This window comes from Prenolepis imparis, unplaced genomic scaffold (genome assembly GCF_030444845.1).
Source record: "Prenolepis imparis isolate NDT839.2.m4 unplaced genomic scaffold, iyPreImpa1.0 SCAF_4, whole genome shotgun sequence".
Classification (NCBI taxonomy): domain Eukaryota; kingdom Metazoa; phylum Arthropoda; class Insecta; order Hymenoptera; family Formicidae; genus Prenolepis; species Prenolepis imparis.
In genome coordinates, this window is record NW_028141162.1 from 18178705 (window position 1) to 18204379 (window position 25675).

The following is a 25675-nucleotide window of genomic DNA, read 5'->3' on the forward strand; positions in this document are numbered from 1 at the left end:
TTCCTAAACTCTCATCCGCTAAATTCATCCTTAATATCAGTTTTTTTTCCTCGTTATTCACGATACGATTTATTTCTTTTTTTTTTTTTAAGAGTATCTCTCTATATACAGTCTCTTGTTAAAACTGTGCCTCGTTTTTCTCATTCTCAGATGGAACATTCATGATTGAGCATATCATAAATGAAGAACGCTGTTGTAATTAATAATTGTAATAATCTATTTCTCTCTTTCTTCTATCATTTTGCATTATTATTATTATTATTATTATTATTTAATCATTAATTGCGATAACGACGCCAAGTTGCTGCAAGCGGTAGTGCAACGAAAAATCACGCGAGTATATATATGAAACTGGATGTTTGATCTGCGAATTTAATCGTAAATATATGTATATATATATCGCGCGTTCACTCGATTGGATTACATTGGGCAACACATTCTCGTTTCTTCTTCTTCGTCTATTTAATAAATCGGCTATTAAACTGCTGAATGGCACACGTTACCGCATCACATTATTGCAATTTGATGTATCAGCACACAATATCAGCTGCTGTTACTATTTTGGATGACTTTTTTTTTCATTTCAATCAAATAAGCTCCATATACATATATATACTATATCTTCAGCCGAAGTTAACAAGTCATAAAGAGAAAGCATTTAATAAAGTATATCTTATATACATTGACTGTTGATGAGAGAATCATGTTTCGAGGAACATGAAAATTCTAGAAGGACAGGAAAAGTGTCTTCCGCTCTCGTCATTCGTTTCTTTTTTTTCAAAGTATTTCGGTATTTCTTCTTGCTTGCGAACTCATATACACACAACAGTTTTCTCTCTCTCGCGATTTCTTAAACGAGATTATATAATAGAGAACTCTGACGCTCGATCTCTCGATTATGTGCAGTCTAAAGCGGTTAATGCAATTAAAAACAATATGAAGTTTGCAATATGTGTTTCGACGATAGGAGGCAAATAATGCAAATGTAAATGTAAATGGTCTACATAACAGGATGCTAAAAATCAGTGTATGTATCAGTTCAATGATCGTCCATCTCGTGGATACGTTGACGTTTGGATTGTGATGGCTGCTGCTGTTGCTGCTGCTCGGCCGGCTCCGGACTCTCGACGATCGCGAGCGGGGCCGGTGAACCCGGCGAGCTGTCCGACTCTTCGTGGGCACGTTTGCTAACCCCCCCGACGCCAGCGTCGGGGCCGATAAAATTTCCACTGTTGCAAAGCAGAGAGAATATTAAATGGCGATCGTTGTGATGAAGCATCGTCGATTATAACAGAATTGTAACTCAGAGATGTGCATTATTATTCGAAATAAATGCATTTAAAATGGAAGTACAAAATGTAAAATATGCCTATTTATTTAAAATTTTAAATATATTTTTTTAAATATATTTATTTAAATATGTATATTTAAAAAAAGATACTTTAAATTTTAATATATTATATATTATATATATTATATAATATATTAATATATATAATATATAATATATACAAAATATATACAAATAATATATATACAATATATATACAATAATATATACAATATAATATATAATAATATATTTAAATATATTATTTAAAATATTTTTTTTTCGAAAACTATTTTACATTTCTATTTTTTTAAATGATTTTCATTGCTCATTGTCTATTTCAAATACATTTTTCTTACAAACTAAAAATTAATCGAGATAGCAATAATATTGCAAGCAAAAAATGTCATTTTGAAAGATTAACTAAATGTAAATAATATAGATATTATAGGCAAACATTTTTTGTAATCTCATACATAAATGTATTATGTAATTTAATTTTTGTAATTTTTATATTAAAAGAAATAAAAAGTTAAGTATAAGTATAATAATAATAGTAAGAAATATAAATGATAAAAAATAAGAATTTAAATATAAATATAAAAATATTAATATTTAAATAAATAATTTTTATTTTAAAAAACCATTTAAAAAAATCCCCATTTCCATTTTCCATTTTAAATGAGTGTCCAAAAAACATTTTGCATTTTTTAAATGAAAAAATTCCAACTATTTTATATTTTCTATTTCAAATGGGTTTGGACACCCATTTTGCACATCTCTGAGTGTAACGAGTTGCAATATCCATTGAACATACCTGTAATTATACGTCGTTTGTACAATAACAGGAGCCGGACTATATTGGCCAGCAGGAGATAAAGAATGGTCCTCTACAACGTTTGGTCCAGGCACCAAATATTTTTCTAGAAAGCAAGCGATGATATATTCTCTCACAAAAAAATGACAAAGAAAAAAAGAATCTTACTTAGATAAAAAAAAAAGAAAAGACCTCACCTTCTCTTCCAATATCACCGCTAACTCCGTTTGTTATAATCGTCTGCATCAGGCGTCCCTTGTGAGTCGACTGGGACGATGTGTACGGGTGTCCGGGCGAGCCGGGAGCGGATTGACTCGTCGCGAGCTGTCCAGCCGGAGAGGAGACTGAACTATCTGGATACGATTCTGGACCTGGAGAAGCCTCTCTGCTCAAACACTCCGGCGTCATTAAACCGCTGATCCCTACGTGAGATGGCGAAGCCGGTGCACTCCTATCCGATCAAACAATATCAGATGAGTCATATATATATATATATATATATATATATATATATATATATATATATATATATATTCGCGATAAGGTAAAAACATCTTCTTCAACGTTACCTCGATGATAAGGTTCCGAAGGGCGCGCGGAAGCAAGGTACGCCACGCTGTCGTCTCCGTCTGAAGGCTTGATCGATGAGCTTGGCCTCCGACTGAGGATCTATCTTCCAGAAGGAACCTTTACCCGGCTCCTCCTGGCTTCTGGGTACCTTGATGAAATAGCGATTCAGGGACAGATTGTGTCGAATCGAATTCTGCCAGCCTTTATCCGCGGTCCTATAGTACGGATAGTTCTTGGTGATGTAGGAATAGATGCCGGACAACGTGAGCTGCTTGTCCAACGCCGAGGCTATCGCCTGAACGATCAGCTGCGCGTAGGAATACGGTGGCTTGGAATCGTCCTTAGGTGGGCTGTAGTGAGGCGCTGTACCGTTCGGTCCTGAATTATTTCCGCCTCGGTAACGCATCTCAGGTTCAGGGCTGATCTGCCTGCTGGAGCTCTGTCCGCCCTCTCCGTGCCTCTCCAAAGCGTTGTGCCTGTCCAAGGCTGAGTTCTGCGGATCGTTGGCCACCGCAGCAGCGTACGCGGCCACCATCTGCAGATCCGCGGAGATGTTTCTTCTACCTTGACCGGCCCGTGGACTCGCCGGACAGGAATTGGCGGCACTGATCGTTCCTGTAGGCGACGGGAACGGGCTACTGTACCCGGTATCCGGGATATTTATCCGTAGTGGCGGCAAAGGTGCTCTTTGCTTCGGCGGAGAGGGCACGCGGATGTTGCTCTGCTCCTGCTCGTCTATAAGCGACTGAAAGATCAGCCTTATCGTTGTGCTCGGAAATCTGAATGTACATCTGCAAGAAGATTAGAGATAATATTAATTACGAAGTTGAAATAAGAAAGTGTACATTACATTACATCATAATTGAATATTCATAATGAAAGGAATTGCTTATCATTACACTTATATTCTTATCATTACACGAACGAGATTATGATACATTTTACAGTATATTTTAAAATTATTTATCAATAATTTTTTTCTCTCTCTTCAAGTCCTCCGTTCAATTATGCTTAGATGAAGATTGATATTGCAAAAAATGACCATCGTATCACATTTATCACTCATACTTTTCTACCTAATTATCTTTTGTGACGCTGAGTTCTAGATTTACAAGTTTATGACTGTTTTTTGTAACTATTTTTTGTAAGTTTTTTAATTATTCTGGGATAATAGTTGTTTCAAGATATTACATCGTTCTTTTCTTAATCCTAAGATATTTGAGAAGAAGAGTATCCAAAAAATGTGCAATTATATTTCTCACAGGGTTACGTTCCAAAATTCACTCCTTGGGTTAGAGTAGCTTTTGATTGACCAATCGGAACAAAGAATTTTGTATTTCTTTTGACTTAATTGGTCAATCAAAAACTACTCTACTCCAAGGAGTAAATTTTGGAATGGTATTAAAAAAAGAAGAGTATAAAAAAAATTCACAATTATATTCCTTACAAGTATTCCAAAAGAAGAAGAGTATCCTAAAAATGTGCAATTATATTTCCTCATAGTATATTCGAAAAAAGGAGTGTACAATTAGAATCCTCATGGATCATCAAAAAGGAAAGTTATTCAAAAACAATAATATTCTTCACAGGTATTCGAAGAAGGGAAGGTATCCAAAAAATGAACAATCACATTCCTCGCAGATACTAGAAAAAGGAAAAGTATCTAAAAAAAAATGTTACAATGGTGGAAAAATCCAAGTTCCAGCGAAGCCGCGAGGTAAAAGTATTTACGGTTCGCGGCGAAACGACAGAGAGAGAATGTAAATAAATAAACATTTGGACATAACGACAACTCACGTCTTTGGTAGTTGAAAGGGTGGTGCGCCCTTGCGCTGAAAGACCCCGTCGACGAAGACGCCGTTCTTGCCGTTGCACATCATGTAGAAGAACGGGTGCTCGTAGTAGATCTCCAGGTGTCTGCGCGAGATGAAGCTCGAGTGGCCCATGTTGACGTCGACCTCACCCTTGCTGCTGTTGCGGCCGATCGTGATGCGCCGTTGCCTAACCATGTACTCGAACTCGCGGCCCTCGAGTCGAGCAATCGGGGCGCCTTTGGACTCCGGATTCCACTGCATCTTGGTCGGGCTGGCCGGCGCCGACTTCAACGCCAGAAGAGCCCACGCGTCGCTCTCCTGGGTACGAGAGTACGTAGACATAGCACCAGAGAAGAGGAGAGCCAAGTGAACCCGCGGTGTGGTGTGGTGCAGTTAGGAGAGAAAGAGAGAGAGGAAGAGAGAGAGAGAGAGAGAGAGAGAGAGAGAGAGAGAGAGAGAGAGAGAGAATGAGAGAGAGAGAGACGGATATAGACAGCCGCGCTCCGAGATCGAGAGATAAATCTCGACGAACGTGTTCGCTCGAATGTTATATTAGATAAATAGATGCGCGCAAAAGATGGTGGACGAGAGGAATATTGACACTCTCTCTCTCCTCAGTATATATATGATATATATATATAATATATATATATATATATATATATATATGTATGTACACACGAGTGGACAAAAATGAGACAGAGAGAGAGAGAGAGAGAGAGAGAGAGAGAGAGAGAGAGAGAGAGAGAGAGAGAGAGAGAGAGAGAGAGAGAAAGAGAGAATATATATATGACACGGAGTGAGTTAGCGATGGAAGGGGGAGGTGGAGACGTGCGCGAGGAGGGGGAGGGAAAGAGAAAAATTGGAGCGCCGCGAGATAAAGATTCTCTAAAAGGCGGAGAACGAAAAATAAAGAGAGAAAGAGAGAGACACGCGAGAGGCGAAAAACACGTACGGCGCGAGTAAAAAGCACTCGCGCGAAATATGGCCGGCTTATTTCTCGAGAGACTTCCCCCTCCCTGCCTCCCATCATCCACCGTCCTCCCCCCCCTCCAAGCCTCCACTTCTTCTTCTCCTTCTCCTCCTCCTGCTCTTCAGTCTTCGCGCGCGCGCGCGCGCGATATTACGTGACGTTCTTTTTCTCTCTCTTTCTCTCTTTTACACACACACCACGAAAAATATATATACACACGCTTGGTTACGTTATTACGCGTGTATAATCTTCTCCTCTTACAAGTTACAAAGCTGATGGGTAGAGTAGGGTAGGATTCAAGCACCTTCTCTCCCCGAGATCTGTCTTTCTCTCTCTCTCTCTTTCTCTGTTTTGCTCCTGCTTCTTTCTTGATTTGACGTCGGGACGTTAACGATCGACGACGATGACAATGATGATGATATGAGAAGGAGAAAGACCGACGATGATATACTCCGACACAGGATGACGAGATATATACGCGCGCAATAAATATTTTCTCTTCTCTTCTTGTTTACCCACAATCCGAAATGTGGGTGGTCGCCACGTGACCCGGCGACCGCGAATCGGCGGCTCGTTTGAATTGAAGGCGGTGAAATTATCAGCGAAGAAATTATCTCTTCATTTCTTCTTCTCTCGAAATCTACGAAGATATGCGTTTCGCGAAAAATGATAATTGCGAGACAAGAAGAATTCAGATAAAATACGAGGAATTTATTTGTTAAACCTATTTTTTCTATGAATGCCAAGAAATCTGTTCATTTTACTCTGCATTTCTTCATCTCTTTTATTACGATGAGATATTTATAAATTAACTTTCTCTCAATTTTGTAAAAAAAAATAAAACATTAAATTAATGGAGAGTTAATAAGCACCGATGATAATCAATTGCATTTCAATCGATAAGTATATATATGTAATAAATAGCCAACCCACGTGACAACCAATCAGATTCCATTACTACTTATTGTCTTATCCAATTTACATGTGACTTTATGCCGCATTATTAAGTTTATTTAGACGCATGATGACGCGTAATAAGTATTTATAAAGAAATTGACCAATCGCGTCAAAAATTTTCTCCCTGAATTTGAGTCTGTTCTTTTTATCGTCGCCGCGATAATATATTTTTTTTTAATTTAAATGTATTCAATTTATAATAATAATTAAATGTTAAAAATAATGAAAAAGAATATATATATATAATAACATACATACAATTAATAGCAACACATCTACAGATAATTTTACGTCAAAAATTCTGACCCATTTAATTGAGTCTATTTTTTTATTAACTTTCTTTTTTTCTTCTTTTTCATTTTTTAAACTTGAATAAGCTATATCTAAAATTTAATTTAATTTAATTGATAAGCAATAATATATACTCTTATAATATTAATAATATAATATATGTGTTTATATACATAAGCGGTCTTAAAAATAATATTATCTGGAAGTTATCTAGATGAATGGCCATATAATTTTATTTAGATATATTTAAACAAAATCATCTTCATATATATTATCTAAGATGAATTTATACATATATTTTCATCTCATCGCTTTATCTAATAGCTAATTTTAAAATCATCTTAAAACAACACTGCTCTTGAATATATATTTTGAATAATAAATATTTAATTTAAATAATATTACAAGGAACGAAACAATATATAACAATTGATGAAAGCGGACCTAAATAAGAACCTCCCGACGCGATCTCGAACACACTCGACCTTCGCGAATTCGCGCACCTTGCGACGCGAGATATATATATCGTGCGAAGGGGAAAGAAGACTCTGGTGGCAGGGATAAGCGCGAAAACAGCGGAGAAAGTGTAGTGTGTGCCAGGGAGCAGGGAGTCCACCAGTTTTGTTTTGTTATGATTCGTGTCATCGTGTCGCAATCCACAGCCTAGCCTAGCCTAGCCTAGAGGTATCTGCATATATTGCTTACGAGAGGGAGAGAGATAGATAAATAGATAGAGCGAAAGAGAAAAGAGATCGTGATCCGACCGGGGTCCTAGATGAGAGACTCCACGCGATTCTGCACACCTCGATACGATGCGATAGCTCTCACCCAGAGGTCCGCGTCGTCTTCGTCGTCGTTGTCCAGGTGGTCGTCGTCGTCGTCGTCGTCGTCGTCGTCGTCCAGGTGGTCGACGTCCAGGATCGCGAATACGGGGGGGGAAGTGACAGCGGCAGGTGGGCGAGAGTCGCTCCTTGGATTACTTGCAGTATGCTCAGGCGGATATTATGGCTGCAGGTGAGGCCAGCACGGCGAAACCTCGTCAGGAGAAACAGTACGACTATCTGCTCAAGTTTCTCCTGGTGGGCGACAGCGACGTCGGCAAGCAGGAGATCCTGAGCGGCCTTGAAGACGGGGCCGCGGAGTCGCCCTTCTGCAGCGGCAGCGGTAGGTTTTTTTCTAGTTTTATATTCTTTGCTAGGGGAATATCTACCTCCCGGAGCTTCTTCTTTACTTGGTGCGCACCTAGTCTGTCCTGGACATTCAACAGAATTTGTCGATACGTTGAATGGAAGAGAGAGAGACTTGTATCAAATAATGTGGTCCTATAATGACCTAGTTTACATCGAGCACTTGATACGCGTATCAAGTAGTGAATTTGAGCTGATCAGCCAATAACTGAATCAACTTACTAGTTATTTACTATTTGATACGCGTATCAAACAATCGGTGTAAACTAGGTCAATGGCTATGATTCGCTTATCTTTAACTTGCGAAACTATTTTTATATTTTTTTGGAGGAATATCTACCTTCCCGAGCTTCTTCTTCACTTGACACACATCTGGTCTGTCCTGGACGTTCAACAAAATTTGTTGATACATTGAATGAAGAAAGAAAGAGACTTATCAAGCGATCTAGCCCTATCTGGTTATGATTCTCTACAATAAGTCTGTCTTGAAATTTGTTTGCTTATTATTTAATTATCTTTTCAGCTTATAAAACTACCACTATTTTACTGGATGGAAAACGAGTGAAGCTGCAGCTATGGGACACATCGGGTCAAGGTAGATTCTGCACAATCATTCGGTCCTATTCTAGAGGTGCTCAGGGTATACTTTTGGTGTATGATATCACCAATAAATGGTCCTTTGATGGCATCGATAGGTGGCTGAAAGAAGTGGAAGAGGTATGCAACAGAATCTACAACTTTCCAATTACTATCTATTATTGTACAGCAAGAGTTTGATGAAGAATGTATCTTGATCGATTGGAAATTATTACAGCACGCGCCCGGTGTACCAAAAGTATTGGTTGGCAATCGTCTGCATTTGGCTTTCAAGAGACAAGTTGGAGAACGAGATGCAGAGACTTATGCAGCTAAGAATCGAATGGCGTTTTTCGAAGTCTCGCCCCTCTGCGACTTCAATATTCGCGAGAGCTTCTCGGAACTCTCTCGCATGGCATTGCATAGGAACGGCATGGAAAGATTATGGCGATCCAATAAAGGTATCTCATATATAGATATCTATAGTGATCTATTCGAAATTCTCCCCGGATCGACTAGACATTCTTTACGTAAAAAGATATGTAATTTGTGTAGGGATGGGATTAAGTTCAATATGTATTTCAAAATCCGAATCAAATCCGATAATCTTTCATTTTTTTTTTATATAAGGCTCTTGGGTTCTCGCCGCGGCTATGTTAGATTGTGACGTCAGAGGCGAGAAAGCACACGCTGAAAATTCTTAGATGCCATTTTTAAATGAAAAGATATTTCGATGAAACACAACTTCAGATGATTTTAGCACACTTTTAAAATACTTTGAAAACTATTCTTTTCCCTTGACAGTCAACAACCGTAAAATAATTGTGATATCAGATTTTGTTATGCGGAATGACTGCGGATGTGTAAAGACCAGACGAATTGGGCCTCATATTACAGTCATTTTATAGCTGTTGAGTGATTATAAAAGAAAAAGAATAGTTTTCGAGATATTTTAAGAGTGTGCTAAACCCATCTGAAGTGCTGTTTCATCGAAATACCTTTTTATTTCGAAATGGCATTTAAGAATTTTTAGCGTGTGTTTTCTCGCCTCTGACGTCACAATTCCAACATGATCGGCGAGGAGCCGGGAGCCTTAAGAATTCGAATAATCAGAAGAAATAATATTTCATATATTGTACTTGCGAAGAGTAATCTATAAGCGTAAAATATCTCATAAGTACTCATATAAAAGTCGAACACACTTGATCCAGGTTCGAATGTACTTGGAAATACTGCTTTTGTTTTTCGAGATACTTATAGAGAGTTCAAATCTACCTTGTCCAAGTCTAGTCTACTTGAAAGTGGTTTTTTGTTCAAAGTAATCATAGAGAGTTCGAGAAACCTACATGTAAGATACTTAATCCCATCGCTAAATTTGTGTCTTTGTACAGTGCTCAGCCTGCAAGAGTTGGCATGTCGCGCGATAGTGGCCCGGACCACGGTCTACGGCATCGATCAGCTGCCGTTACCGAAGTCGATCAAGTCGCACTTGAAGTCGTACGCGATGACGACCACCACGGCCCAGTTGCGCTACAACGGCAACCGTTCGTCGAGCTCCAGCAAGAGTCTGGGATCTCATCATCGGAAGCTGCGCTTCGTCGGGGTCGGCCACAACGGACTGTCGACACCCGGAAGTTCACCCGGCAGCATCACCGATTCACGTACAAGTTGCGTCGGTCGCAATTCCTGCACAGTGTCTTGAGAATAACAGAGAAAGAAAGGGAAGAAATCATCAGGGTAGCTGGTTACTTACAAAATCGACACACTCAGCACAATCGGGCCTTCTTCCTTCACATTCCCCTTCTTCACCCTTTTTCCCCCGTTTTTGGAGAATTACAAACGCGCGTTTCGTGGACTATCTCAATAATTAATAACGATTACTGTTAGATCATCTACGAGATAGTATCCCAGGTAGCAAGCGTGCGTCATTTTGACGTCAATGACGTCATTAGTTGTCAAAATGACGTCATTTTTGCTACTTGGGATGAATATATACAATTCTCTCTACGATTTGTCACTTGTCAATGTGTTTGCGTTTATTACAAGATACATATACACGCGCGCATGTTTCATATCATATATATATTTTCACATTCGTAAACAAACATGCACAAATTATTACGATGAATCGTTGACGAGCTTAAAAAGAGAGAAAATTATCATATATACACCACGTGCCATCCATCCGTGAGATAAAGAAGAAAGAGAGAAAGAAGATCTTAAATATTATTATTAAGTATATATCATATTACACCGTATTACATTGATCAGAGAGGTCGTATGGATTCCTATCGCGAAAGAAAACCTGTTGGAGACTTACAAAGTAAAAAATATACACGCATACACGATATTATACATTTTACGCGACTCGCGCGAGTGTGCCTATATTTTAAAATCCATATAAGTCGCTTTTTTTGGCCGTTGTTGGAAAAGTAACCCCCTGCCCCCCTTCCCCACAAACGTATCTCTCTGTGCGAAATGTTCTTTCCTCGAGCATAAGTTTAACATAAAACAGGCGAGTAATGAATTGAAAAAAAAGTACAAGTTTGCTAAGTCTACAGTGGTTGTGGCGTAGACTAACGATGATAGTGTAAGCGTAGAGAAAGTTTAGAGCAGCTAATTCGAGATATATTAGCAATATATATATAATATTAATATATTAATTATACAGGGTGTCCCAAAAGTCGTGCAACAGTTAAATATCTTAAAAACGAAGGCTTTTTGAGACAAATGTTTCAAATAAAAGTTGTAGGGCTTTAAGTGGCGCATTAAGTAATATTAGGGCGTTTTCCATTTGGTGACACAAGTCGACACAAGCATCATTCTATCTTTGTTCTCATAGAATGTAGAACAAAGATAGAATGATGCTTGTGTCGACTTGTGTCGCTAAATGGAAAACGCACTTAGTGTGTGACTATAAATAGCATTGTTAAGGCCATGCAAAATTTACTTTGAAATTTTTAAATGGAAACCCCTATTTTTGTTTGCACATTCTAGCTAATCTCGAGAGCCCTACAACTTTTATTTGAAACATTTTTTTTTCAAAAAGCCTTTGTTTTTGAGATATTTGACTGTTGCAGGACTTTTGGGACACCCTGTATATACAAATATATATAATAAATATATGTATATATATATCTTCACTTGCTTGTATCCTCGCGAAAATCTTTTTACTACCGGAAACTACCGATCACCGACCGTGGAAGAGCATATATATTTTTTAAGAAGACGGTTTTACAAAGAGCAATAAAATGAGCTCTTTCTACGGCACGAGAATATTTACATTATATTACATCGATCGCGATCGGATGATTTCCTCAATATTTTTATTTCTCTCGTGTGAATTGTGAATTTTTTTCCCCGCGTTTAAAGGGAATGTCCCTCTCCCCCTCCCCTCAGAAGTATATTATTTAAAAGTATTGTCTCTTATTTAATTTCACCTAAGTTTCACTTGTACAGTATGTAAGATTGCAGGAGATGCGTTTGTGTGTGTATTGTATAGATAGATAGAACACACTCGATCTCTAATAATAATAATAATAATAATATATATATATATATATGTATATGTATACCTGTAACAAATTGCTCGATGCCAGAAAAGCACATGAGATGATGTATTTATATATTACGTTAGATTTAACTAAATTATATTATGTGTATATATAAATAGAACTATTATATTATAATATTGTTTTATATGAACATAAAACACACACACACACACACATACAATGTGCTTGTCTCTCTGTGAGATGTATAATTAAATAAACTTAACTTCTCATTATACACTAATTATGCAATGCATGTCGATCAATATGTAAAAATTTCAAACGGATTTCCTACTTTAAACCAAATCTTCCTTAATAAATGGTTCGCATTAATTGTGCATAAATATTTTGTCAAAAGAATAATAAATCAATTCATTATATGTATATGTACTAAAAGTAAATTGAAAAAGGGGGCCAGCATGCAGCACATTTTTGAGAAAAGGAAGAATAGAAAATACCGTCCCGAATTTTGCCAAAATGCTTCGAATTTAATAATAAAATGTTAATTTTGTTGGAAGAGAGAGAGAGGGATCCGGAGAGACTGTTCTCTCTGTATACTTTTTACTATGTTCATATATAATAAACACATTTCTAATCTTAATTATTAGTGTTGATTAATTTAATTAATTAACACTAACGGATTAACTATTTTAATAATTTAATCGAAATTTCTTATTCTATTAAATAAGATTGGCAAAATTGTTTTCCTCGCAACATTATTTTCTTATTAATCTGAGCATTTAACTCTTGTCTATTAATCTATTCCAACTACAATTGCAATCTGATCTGTAAACTCTTCGACTTACATTCAATTATATTACTATATATGTTCTTCTCTATTATTTTATGTTTCACTTTTAAAATATATAATAGTTGTACAATAAAAATAAATGAAATATTTATGAACATATGTATATGTCATGTAAAATACATTTCAACAATCCCTTCATAAACAATTGCGGAGTAAACCTGGAGTATTAAATCATTGTATGTATCACAAGATTTAAAGTTAAATTCGTTTAAACGCTCGAAATTGATAAATTTTGCAAAAAAGATGATATATTTGAAAAAAAACAAAAAAAAACGCAATTATAAATTAAAATGTGACATTTTACAATGCATGTTTTTTTTATATAACTGTTATCGATAACTAATATAAAGATATTCTTCTTAAAGAAACATAACAATGCACAGCTCGCAAATAATAAGAATGATAACAGTAAATTATTTTATAATAAAGATCGGCTTAGCATAATTAACAATATTAGGGAGAGAGTGTATTTAGAAGATAATCCGATATATATTAAATCATATATCTTACGTACACCTTACATTTCCCAATTTGTGACATTTGTCAATTCGCTTCATCATAAGAAACATAATTTTTCCTGCTCTTCATTAGTTTCTGAGTATTTAAATAGATTACACAGGCCTGCATAATAGAGTCTTAAGACATGTTTGAGTAAAAAGTAGTAAGGTACTTTTGTACGCTGAATCCGAATCTGACCTCAGAATTTGCAGAATAATGTAAGGTTTCTGAGATAAATAAAGTTAAAGGTGTCAAAAATGACGATTTTGACTAATTTTATGCATTTATAGACATCAAATTTTTAAAAATATTTCTGATAATGTCATTGCATGCATATAGTACTAGTGTTCCCCTTTAAAATCCTTAAAAATTTATCTCGGAAACCTGACATGATAGGCAAATTCTGATGCCAGGATTCAGCGAACAAAATTACATAGGAAACCACTGTCAAATCTCAAACATCAAAACCATGCAGACTTGTATTAGCACAAAAAAAAATTATATATATATATAAACAAAATTATTAGTACTTAACAATGCTAGTAAATATAATATCTAAAATATAATATAGAACATAACATGTGCCGTTTAAAATATCAACATTACCGGTGATTGAAATGAATTTTCGTAAACGCAAATGAAAGCTGTAGTATGCCAATATAAATCTGAGAATAAACTACGCATTACATTTGTAAATTTATACACACTCGTATATATATGTTATAGTACGATAATGTGCTTATCACAATAGAGTACTATCTTCCTAAAAGAAGAAATTGATATATTTAATTAACACTTAATTAAAAAAAAAACATGATGACAAGTTTTATAAACAGCCAACATGTGTGCCTAATATCTATTCTTAAAAAAATCAGGTATACATATATTTTATATATGTATGTTAAGTTATTAAGATAAAGATCAATCACATAAAATAAATAAATAAATGTTTCTGACGTAAATAAAATACAAATCAAATATCTCGATATAGCTTTCGTGATTATCATTTTCCGTTTTCTCTTCCTTTTCTTTTTTTTTTTTTCTTTTTATGACATACGTACAGCTTCATTCAAACAACAAGTACACCTGATCTTCCGTAATATAGCAGACAGATCTCATAAATTTCCCAAGTCAAATAAAATAAAAATAATTTTAGTGTCGAATAATTACTATTTTATCATTTTTTAAATTTTTTTTACTAATTTTTTTAAAAACAAAGTTGAGCTTATTTCCTACACACAAACAAATTCATATATCATGTCTTTTCAGTTAATTATCAAATTAAATGTTTAATGTATTTGGACAATGACAACAAACATAAACAAATATTCTAGTATTTGTCACAAAAAGCCGAATAATAAACACCAGAATTTAAAATGATATGCATCTCAGGTAATTTATTTCGACAAAAGAGCATTTTACAATATTATGATAATTAATTCTGTAATCAATTATATCATTCGATCACTAAATAGGCACTACGCAATTCTCGTCTTTGATTCTTAGCATAATCGACTAAGGATATTAAAAATTGTAATTTCTTTTTGCTGCAAATCTCTCCAAGATTATGGAGAATGTCACTCGATTAATATAAACCAATTTATTACGACATGCACTGATAAATTTGTCGGGCAAACGTTTATGAGATCTGTGTGCTAGAAGAGAAAAGACATGAATGTTGCGTGTTTTCTCAGCAAAGATATGGACTTCACCTGAATTCATAAATCTGTATACTGTGCTCCGGAACATGTCTCAAATTTAAGGACTGATACCTAAAACATAATATAAAAATTGTCTTCAATTATATATTTCATTGGTCGTCGTAATATTCGATATGCTTTTTTTTTTAAATAAGTTTTGCATATTAAAGGATCAAGTATTACCGATTAAGCTTTCTCAGTGTACAAGTCTAGTTCTTTTAACTTATAATATGCGGATGCAGACTCGCTTTATTGCTTTACCATTCGGAGCTACGATGATAATAAAAGCCCTCTATTGTGGCAGCGGATTTCTGGAAGCAAATGTAGTAGAATCCCGCAAAAGAGGCACCGTTAATATCTTTGATCGTGTGATCGGGAACTAAAAAGTGCTCCTTCCACCTCATAAATACGAAGTCTGTTCCCTTCAGCGCCTCGTAATCGAACGTGTCGGAATTGAATGTTTTGGCATATTGGCAGAACGACTCGAACTTACTCTGCAACAAGAATAAAGAAGATGAGTACAATCGGTGATAATCAATCCTGCAAAGATAGAACAATAGTTAGGGAAATAAGTATATATACGGACCCAGTGCTTCTTGTCAACATCCTCGTCCGCGTCCCATTTGCGAGTCAGAAAAGGATATTTCTTGGAGATAATTTCACCATCGAAAAACGTCGTCAATGTCGGAAATTCCTCGGTCAAGCCCTTGATTTTCAAGTATCCGCACAGGTAACTGTTCTCTTCGTCAACGTGCTGCAACGGTGAAAGAGAAAATATGAGTGTGCGAATTGATTCAATGGAATGATAATCGTTACAGACAACAAATGACAAAGTCTCTAATCAACTCTCTGTAACAACTGACCCCGTTTACACGGCTTATATCAGTTTAATCCCTTAGGAAGAGATACGCAAACTAGGAGCGTGATGGTACGAAAAATAATTAAATAGGACACTCAAAATTTTCTAGTTTAGTCGATCTATAGATAATCTTTAAAAAAAGACCAAGAGGTTTAAAAATAATTAGAGAAGAATTTAAAAACAAGTTTATTGCACCTATCTGCATCTAACCTTCATCAGCCTTTCTTAGACCTGATTTTAATCTGAAATAATTAAAGTATCTCTAAATAATTAAAATAAGTGAAGATGTACTTAAAAAACAGTGAAGATAACTCTTTCTTATCAGAAAGTTCTGGGTGTTATCTTCACTGCTTTTAAGTAATCTTTACTTATTTTAATTAGAAGATCTAGTCAATCTGCTGAAGATGATCCAAAGAAAGGACCGAGAGGCTAAAAAATTAGAGAAGAGTTTAAAAACAAGTTTGTCTGCGCCTGGTCCTCATCAGCTCTTTTCGTACCTGATTTTCCCTAATCTGAATGAATCAAAGTATCTCTATATATTAAACTAAGTGAAGATATACTTAAAAAACAGTAAAGATAATATCCAGAAACTTTCTGTCTAGTCAATCTGCTGAAGATGATCCAAAGAAAGGACGGAGAGGGTTCAAAAATTAGAGAAGAGTTTAAAAACAAGTTTGTTTGCGCCTAACATCTACACCTGGTCCTCATCAGCCCTTTTCGTATCTGATTTCGCCTAATCTGAATGAATTAAAGTATCTCTATATATTAAACTAAGTGAAGATATACTTAAAACAGTGAAGATAATCCATCTCTCTCTACAGGAGAGATACAAGACGCGAGCTTCAATTTTGTGGCGCAATTTCCGAAAAAGCGAGGGAGGGAGGAAGGGGGGGAGGGCTAACCTGCAAGACCACCTCTACGTCGTAACTGTTGCCTTTGGACTTCTGCGAGCCCTGAAAGCGCGAGCCGTTGTACAACAGAGACTTGGTGACACCGGGCTGTTTCGAGTTCGCGGGCGGCGGCGGAATCACGTCGACCTTCACCGGCATCCTTCGGTAAAGGTGTTGGTGTCCCTCTCGCAAACGACACACGACGACGTTCGAGCGATCGAGGTTCACGAAGACGACGACGACGACGATGACCTCGACGACGACGATGACCTCGACGACGACGACGACGCGGCGCCCCGCATATCACGATGAAGAGAGAAAGAGATAGATAGAGATAGAGAGAGAGAGTGAGAGAGAGAAAGAGAGAGGACCAATGATGTCGCAATGACTGCCGGTCAAATCTCCGCGAGAGATATGGATGCTTTTTATGCGCGAAGTCTCGAACCCAGACCCACGAGACGACGAACGCGACCTTTATTTACATGTCACGAGGAGGAGCCGAGGAGGAACTCCCGGAACCCGGAATCTCTCCCGAGGTATCGCGTCTCTCCCTTCCCTTCCCTCCCCTTCCCCCCTCCTCGTGAATCGTTAATTTTCTCGCGAAAATTTTTTTACCCCCCTCGCACGGATTTTATCGCGCCGGGATAGTCTTTTCCCCCTCCTTCCTCCTTCCTTCCCAAGTTCTCGCGTGGAATATGATGAAAAAATCCTAATCGAATCAGTTTTATTTATTTATTTATTTTTTTTTTTTTTTTAGGATTCAAGTAATCGTAAAGAATAATAGAAAGTTTTCGCAATACCGTCTTCAGATATGGTAAACGCTAAAATCACGTTATTGGAACGAAAGACAAAACTGCGCGTGCGCATCGTACGATGCGCACGCGCAGTTTTGTCTTTCGTTCCAATAACATGATTTTAATATTTGGAAAGACGGTATTGCAAAAACTTTTCAAGTAGCAAGCGTACGTCATCATTTTGACGTCGTGACGTCATTAGACGGTAAAATGACATTTTGACGTTCAATGACGTCAGTTTGCTCTAATCATGGAGGTAAGAAATAAGGGTGCCGTCACATGGGGCGTAACTTGCGTAAGCGTAACTAGCGGATCGCCAATCACCGAGTTATTCCGATAGAACTCGACGAAGGGCTCTATCGGAATAACTCGGTGATTGGCGATCCGCTGATTACGCTTACGCAAGTTACGCCCCATGTGATGGCACCCTAACAGGAGGGAGTGTAAAGCCTTTTAAGTAGGGGGGGTAACAACACCAAATGTGATTGGTTGGCCACAGTAATATGGCGTTTTGTATATTTTTTTTTATCTTATCTAATCTAACTGAACCAAGTAAGTGAGAAACATGTTTGGCGAATAAATCGGATCTCACATTAATTTTGTTTTAAAAAGATATAAAAGTTATAAAATATTATAAAACAAAATGCCCATGCTACTAAATACATACAATTCGCTTACAATAGGCTTGTTTTCTATTCCTGAACTGATGCAATAAGTTAGAATGAGACAATAAAGTATATTTTGTCTCACTCTAACTTATTGCACCAGTGCACAGTTCAGCCAGTGCAGGAATAGAAAACAAGCCTTATATGGTATAGCACAATATATATACTACTATTGTACATACAATATATATATATATTTATATATATATGTATATATATATATCATATTTATAAATATTATTTATGAATTTTTCCTTTTTTTGTGTGTGCTTTCATCACTATTTCAAATGTCGCGCTTCGATAAGCCACACCAATATGGCGCTTAGTGTTCCCCCCTTACGTCTGCTTGCCAGGCAAGGGGGGTATATCCTCCCTCCTGTTATTTCTTACCTCCATGGCTCTAATAAATTCGATATTGGGAGCTTTCCAGAGAGAAAGAGAGAGCAAGAAGAAATCTACATGTCATACGATTGGTTAGTCAGCTAGAACAATTTTTGGGACTTAAAAAATTCTCTATTCGATAGCCAATTGCGTGTTTTCTTGCTAGAAAGTTTAGAAACTTCTAGGGTTTATATGTGATTCCCACAAATGCGTTCTTTTTCGCGCCGAAACTCGACGTGTATTGGGTGATATTCAATTGAACACAGGACTCTCTGATTGGTCAATCGTGCTACTTGCAAGAAAATTGATAGAAAGGACGACACACTGCGAATTTTCTTTCACGTTTTCGTAAAATTTTCTCTTATTATTAAATAATAATTATTAAATGAATAAAATTTGTTAAGATTATTATACAAACATATTATAAAAGAATATAATATTTACATAATATCATTTTTATATTATTATTTTAATAAATAATAATTTTATATTTTATTTTTATATAACTATATTATTTTAATATTATCATTATATAAATAAATACAATTTCTCTAACAATACGATAATTAAATAAATAAAAAATTCTCCCGATTATTTAGAATTTAGACGGAATTTCGACCAACGGTGTCCGAACACCCAACCTAACCTGCGCGTCTCTTCAAATGTCAATTGATGCCAGATGCAAGTATGGCGGATCTCGGCGACACGAACTCGCATGAAATGACCGAGAATCATGTTAACAAACGGTGCAACAAAAATCAGTGGGTGCGACTGAACGTGGGTGGGACGTACTTTTTAACGGCCAAGACCACCCTGGCGAGGGATCCCAACTCGTTTCTGTATCGGCTCTGTCAGGAGGACTCGGACCTTATTTCGGACAGGGTTAGTTGACCCGTTGTTTTGTTTCTGAGAACCGGGAATTTCAAATTAATTCTAATTAAATATTATTTGTTCGGCGTTATCTACGTCAACTCGGAGACGAAGATGATTCTTCAACTTCCTTCTTCAAAAAATGCGCGACGTAATAACGGTATTTGCCTTTTTTCTTTTTTAAGGACGAAACGGGAGCTTACCTGATAGACCGCGACCCCACGTACTTCAGTCCGGTGTTAAATTATCTACGTCACGGCAAGCTGGTCATAAATAAGGATCTGACTGAGGAGGGTGTGCTGGAGGAGGCAGAGTTTTATAACATCACCGAGCTCATTCGCTTAGTTAAGGAAAGAATCATCTTCAGGGACATTAGACCGCAGAGGGATTCCAAGAAGCATGTTTACAGAGTTCTCCAGTGTCACGAGGACGAGTTGACGCAGATGGTGTCCACCATGTCGGACGGATGGAGATTCGAACAGGTATATTGAATATTCCCTTGTTCAATTTATACAGTAATTCTAAATAGGGAGGGAGATGCAGGAGTATACATTTTTATGAAAGACTTCTCTCTTAACTTTCGACAGAGAATCATCTCTTAAAAGACTGCACCAAATATATAGGATTTTGGCTTTCAATGGAATTGACTGTTTTTTTTTCATATGTTGTAGCTTATGACTTGCTGAACAAAAGATGTAATAGTCTCAAAGCTAAATATTCGATAGTTACCGAGTTACAGCCAGTTAAACAACTCGGAAAGTCTGAGTTTTTTGTATTTGACTGGCAGTAACCATCTATTTAGCTTTGAGCCTATAACATTTTTGTTCAGCAAATCATAAGTTACAACATGTGAAAAATTAGCTGATCTTCTTAAGATTCAATTTTATATGATTAGTACAGGGTTTTTGAACCTATATAAAATTTTTAAATGAAATTGAATCCCGGTAAAATCGAACACAATTGGTATAAATTTCTTTTCCACACATTGTTGGACTTGTAACAACTTTCCTTTTTATTTACACTGTTTTTTCATTAATTTATTTATTTCTTTTTTCCAGTTAATCAACATAGGTTCTCAATATAACTACGGTAACGACGATCACGCCGAGTTTCTGTGTGTCGTAAGCCGAGAATACGGAGCTAGTCAGCTCAGCAGTAAAGAAGAGGAGTCCACGGATCGTGTCAAGGTACCGCTATCCTATTCGACTGTTTCCCATCCTTGTTTGAGCCAAAGTAGTCACTACGGCTAATGCGATCATTTTATGTTTTCGTTATACCCTGAAATTAGTAATACAATAGTTTATTAATCAACAGGTTTATTAATTGAGGTCCGATTCACATTTCTTTACTAAATATCTTCACTGTTTACGTGAGAATTATATATCCCTCTGAATAATTTGTGTCGGTATTATGTTATATACCTTTTCCATGTTGGGTTGCATGAAAGATTTTCATTCAGAAGCAAAAATAGATATCTAACTGCTCCTTCAACTCAAGCACAAGTACTTTCCTGTCCGGAAAGAAGGATTGGATTACGATGAAAATTTTCAAGTGCGGGAGCAAAATTATCCTAAGAAAATTACTTAGATTTTTGCAATCCAGCATCGATTTTTTTTTATTTCTAACATTATTGTGAAATCAAATAACACATCTTTTTATCAATTTTTCACGGAGATTAAATAAAACAGTATTATTTTTGGTATTAACAATTTGCCTAAATTGACTGACAGTTGTGTGGGTTGGATAGAGAACCAAAGATAAGCTTTATCATATGATAAATAAGAGATATATATATATTACAGATATATACATTAAAAGATAAAGTTTTACTTTATATATATCCTATCAATCACACGCTTGGTTCGGCAATTACATTTCTATCTACATTTTTCCGCAATACTTTAGATACAGTTGCTTAGAATTATTTTGCTTAATCACTTCAAAACAAAAAAAAAGAAAGAAAGAAAGAATTTTTTTTACAAATGTAAAATATATTTTCAAGAAGAAATTTTTTTATTGGCTTAATTTCTTCTGCGAGTAAAATTCCTATGAATAAACATCTATAGACAATCTCAAATTTCTTATATATATGTTTTGTACATATATACATACACAGTGCTTTAAATGCACACACACATTATTAAAGTCGTATTAACTGAAAAAAAAAACCACCTAATAGTCTGTGAGAGACTCAGAGGCCTCTTCGCATGTTGAGCATGTTCTGCCTCTGATATTTGTTGTACGTACCATGCTATTATTATTATTATGATTATTATTATTATTAATTATTATTATTATGTACCGCATGCCGTTTGTTAAATAAAGAATTTTTTCTTTCATTGGTTTGGTTACTTTATGACCTGTGACCTGCATGAATCATTGTTATGCATGCTAAATTATAGATTCATCATACATAAGAATGAATTGTCCATTGTCTCCTGTATATTTTTTTTATCGGAAGCTTTTATATATATATTATTTATTTATATCATATAAAAAAATAATATATACCTTAAATTAAATTATATATGTACTAAAAATATCCCAAGTAGTAAACTGACGTCAGTAAACGTCAAAATGACCAAATGATGACATTTTGACGTCTGATGACGTCATTCGATGTCAAAATGACGTATACTTGCTACCTGGGATCGTATGGGGTTGCTTTTTGACATGGGGTAGCTTTCGGGAACTGAACTACTGCTATAGCTCTATAATTTTAGATTAGCATATATATAAATATATATATATATATATTCGGGATATTTTTTATAATATATATATATATACAGGGTGTCTCCCATTTTAAATAATGCATTTTAATATCTCTTCTTTAACTCGTCATAGACAAAAATGCTTTAGACAAAAGTTACATGGTTTGGAGGGGGTCACATTTTACCTTGAATGACTTTTTCAAGGTCAGGGTTAAGGTCATTTCAACTTTTTTAAATAGAACCCCCTATTTTTCATGTCATATTCTTGTATATATAAATATGGCGCAACAATGTAACAGAGGCGGAACACAATATTTTCGATTTTAATAAAAATAATCTGTATGATATTTTAATTTTACAACTCATAATTTTTAGAATTAAGTATATTATAATTATTATATAAGTGACTGATTACTGATGATTTATTAAGTTTCGACTGTTGGATTACATTCTAGGTTTTGCAGCAGAAGGGTTCACGCATGTAATGTCTAAGATCCGTCCTTGTTTTTCCTCTTGCCTCCTTTAATTTGAAAAAAATCAACTCTGCGCTGCGACAAGAGATGTACGAAGACTGTTTTTTTGTTTTTGTTTTTTGTTTCTACTTTTAATTATAAATGGTAAGAATCCGAAGAACTCTCTTTTTCCGTTATATATTATTCTCTCTATTCCTATAGATAATGTTACAAAAACAGGGACATTACTGTGCAAAGGATAAAGAAATTTTATATAGTATATGTATTTATATTACATAAGCACAAGATATATACATATATATACATTATATTGTACATGAAGCTTTAAAAACCGAAAGTATCATTATTAATTTATTCCTCTTCATTGACAAGTGTACGCAGAAAGGAAAAGAAAAAAATATCGATCTCACGAGAGAAAAAAGGACATAGTTTAATAATTTCATACAAGTTTATACAGACGTAAAAGAAGAAAAAAAAAAAGAACCTTCCTTTTTCTATAAGCGCACCTATCTGCTTTAAAAGCAGGTACGCTATAATATTATACATATATATAGTCAGAAAGAGAGAAAATAGTTGCATTATTAAATAAATAATGTTGTTCCATATAGGATAAAATGGCTGCAGTTATGTTTTTAGCTTTGTCATATATATTTTGAATGGATATAAAATGGTGTATATTTGTGTGGAGGTTTCTGCGATAATGCGTAGTTTTTAATCTTAGTGCTATAAATAATAATAATATACTATACACATATATATACATATAGTGGGATGTAGAGATTGTCACATTTTTGTACCGCGAAGAATCTGTACAAAAATTCTTTTTCCCACTCCATCCGGTGTCCTTACCATCATAAGAACGTCTAAATTACTTATACCTTCGCACTGCCGCTGTAAAACATAAAGAAGAAAAAAAAAATAATAATATTTGTATACCTCTGTAACACGTGATAATTTTGAAAAAAATCCAAGACGCATTGTAATTGTAACAAAAACTAAACTGAATATGTAACACTGACTTTTTACATTGTTGTATTGTTATAATAATGGGAAAGAGGGATTTTTTCTAAACAGAAGCAATTTTATTACACTTGTTAAGGATACAGATTTGAGATGTGTGTAAAAAAAAGAAAAAAAAATAGAAGCTTAATCTCTCTTTGTAGATGTTATATTGCAAAAAGAAATTTTAGAGAGAGAAAGAAAAACATGTATTCATCTATAGAGAAAAAAATACAATGGAAATGCGATTTCGCTATTAATGAGAAATTTATAATTGGGAAAAAATTTAATTCACATTTCCATTCATAAATAAATACATACTGCGATATGATCCCCTACATCCGTAGTAATAGAAATTATAGTTACAACAGATGTAGGCTGTCAATTATCGAAGGCCTATTATTAAGAACGAAAGAATATAAACACGTTGGAAAAAAAAACATACGTATTTTGGCTTTTTATAGATGCCATTTAATATTATAATACATGCGCAAAATTATTATCTCATACACACATATATACAACATTTTGTTTTATGTAAGAGAATACACAGTTTAACAAAAAAATAAAAAAAGAAATCTCTACTATAACTATATCAAATATTTATGCAAATAGTGAGGTACATAACAATAAGATATTACAAATTGGCTGATAATAATTAATTTGATGCAATTTCGAGAATTTTAGGACCAATATATATATTGTTGTTAATCTTGCGCACTATGTACAGTGTTTTTTAGGCATAATAATATAAGACATTATACTTTCTAGCTCAAACTTCTGTATCTAATCTGAATCTTTAGTCGGTAATTAATGTTCATTATATTATTATATATTAAACACGCGCTCCTATCTTTACTCGTGTAAAGTTTGTACTTTCATATAGGTGGAGAGATTTATAATGATAGATAGATTTATTGATTATTCAATGTTTGGCATTAGGGAACAAGAAGGTAGTATGTATTTACATTGGAGATTATAAGATATTAGGTACAGATTATTACAGGATAAGCTGTAAAAAGTTATCATATATACATATGCGTATATTTGCATCATATGATATAATTATTTTGTGTTTCAAGTTAAGTGAAAATTCTTTTGATTTGAAAAGTTCTCTCTTGTCAAGTATCATTCAATACAAATAATTACTAGCATGTGTTTGCAACTTAATTAATTAATTTTTTCTAATCTAATTAATTCTTAATTTAATTTAACTGCACATCTAGCGTTTTTTTTAGTTTGTCTGAAACACACAAGTTATTATATTATATTACACGCTTAATTCTCAGTCGAAAAGTTATTTTAATGAAATACACAGATTTCACACACATTTTTATACATACAAACATCTCCATCCTATCATTGTATGTATACAGATGTATAATAAGGAAATAAAAAATCACTTGTTTAACGATAATTCGAAATATAAGACAATTCTGGTATAATAAAGATATAGAACTTTACACACAAACCTTCTATATGCAATAATTCTTATCTAGTAGTGCAATTCACAATGTAACAAACAAACAAAATATTGTTAATTATTTTACGCCGATGCAGTCTCAATTTCATATATATATATATATATATATATATATATATATATATATACATACATATATATCTCAATAAATTATATAAATTAAATTACACCAAACCACATTTTTGCATTATAAATAGTAATTATTTACGGCAACTATTATATTATCGATAGGTGAATTTACATTAAGTAGATCTTATATAGCGTGTAATTTATAAAGTGAGATGAAGAAAAATTGAAATGCAAATTGTTTGTATTAATTGTAACTTGTACGAAATAAAAGATTTATTGTACTATTGAAGCTCTAAATAGCTCTCTTCTATTTCCACTTCTCTTTTCTCTTCTGTTTCGCTTTTTTCCCTTTGTATATAATATCATATCCATAGACTATTGTATTTTTTTTTTATAATCGTGT

At 34.8% G+C, this 25675-nt stretch overlaps 4 protein-coding genes across 7 annotated transcripts; 2 read left to right on the plus strand and 2 right to left on the minus strand.

Moving 5' to 3' along the window:
* Positions 1 to 7: 7 nt before the first annotated feature.
* Positions 8 to 5888, minus strand: Foxk (forkhead box K). Of its 2 annotated transcripts, XM_083036529.1 has the most exons (6): positions 5766 to 5888; positions 4515 to 4849; positions 2717 to 3508; positions 2345 to 2598; positions 2148 to 2253; positions 8 to 1229 (listed from the first exon to the last, which is right to left on the minus strand). In XM_083036529.1, the coding sequence occupies exons 2-6, from the start codon at positions 4790 to 4792 to the stop codon at positions 1040 to 1042; spliced, it is 1620 nt and encodes a 539-aa protein (XP_082892655.1). In that variant the 5' UTR covers positions 4793 to 4849; positions 5766 to 5888; the 3' UTR covers positions 8 to 1039. The 2 variants fall into 2 exon arrangements, with proteins under 2 accessions (XP_082892655.1, XP_082892654.1); XM_083036528.1 differs by lacking the exon at positions 5766 to 5888 and having other exon boundaries at positions 4515 to 5193.
* Positions 5889 to 7210: 1322 nt separating this feature from the next.
* Positions 7211 to 11684, plus strand: Rab40 (RAS oncogene family member Rab40). The gene is made up of 4 exons (XM_083036530.1): positions 7211 to 7916; positions 8463 to 8656; positions 8754 to 8976; positions 9907 to 11684. Exons 1-4 carry the CDS (start codon positions 7757 to 7759, stop codon positions 10215 to 10217), a joined length of 888 nt encoding a protein of 295 aa, XP_082892656.1. The 5' UTR covers positions 7211 to 7756; the 3' UTR covers positions 10218 to 11684.
* Positions 11685 to 14360: 2676 nt separating this feature from the next.
* LOC145935323 (glucose-induced degradation protein 4 homolog) lies at positions 14361 to 17394 on the minus strand. Of its 2 annotated transcripts, none has more exons than XR_014425200.1 (4): positions 16837 to 17394; positions 15662 to 15829; positions 15259 to 15569; positions 14361 to 15147 (listed from the first exon to the last, which is right to left on the minus strand). XR_014425200.1 is itself a non-coding variant. In XM_083036533.1 (4 exons), the coding sequence occupies exons 1-4, from the start codon at positions 16981 to 16983 to the stop codon at positions 15084 to 15086; spliced, it is 612 nt and encodes a 203-aa protein (XP_082892659.1). In that variant the 5' UTR covers positions 16984 to 17392; the 3' UTR covers positions 14361 to 15083. The 2 variants fall into 2 exon arrangements, 1 of the variants encoding a protein (XP_082892659.1); XM_083036533.1 differs by having other exon boundaries at positions 15337 to 15569; positions 16837 to 17392.
* A 1928-nt stretch (positions 17395 to 19322) lies between these two features.
* On the plus strand, positions 19323 to 25649 carry Inc (BTB/POZ domain-containing protein inc). 2 transcript variants are annotated; one of them, XM_083036532.1, is made up of 4 exons: positions 19323 to 19546; positions 19720 to 20016; positions 20593 to 20721; positions 22704 to 25649. In XM_083036532.1, exons 1-4 carry the CDS (start codon positions 19337 to 19339, stop codon positions 22731 to 22733), a joined length of 666 nt encoding a protein of 221 aa, XP_082892658.1. In that variant the 5' UTR covers positions 19323 to 19336; the 3' UTR covers positions 22734 to 25649. The 2 variants fall into 2 exon arrangements, with proteins under 2 accessions (XP_082892658.1, XP_082892657.1); XM_083036531.1 differs by lacking the exon at positions 22704 to 25649 and having other exon boundaries at positions 20593 to 21873.
* The last annotated feature ends 26 nt before the right edge of the window (positions 25650 to 25675 follow it).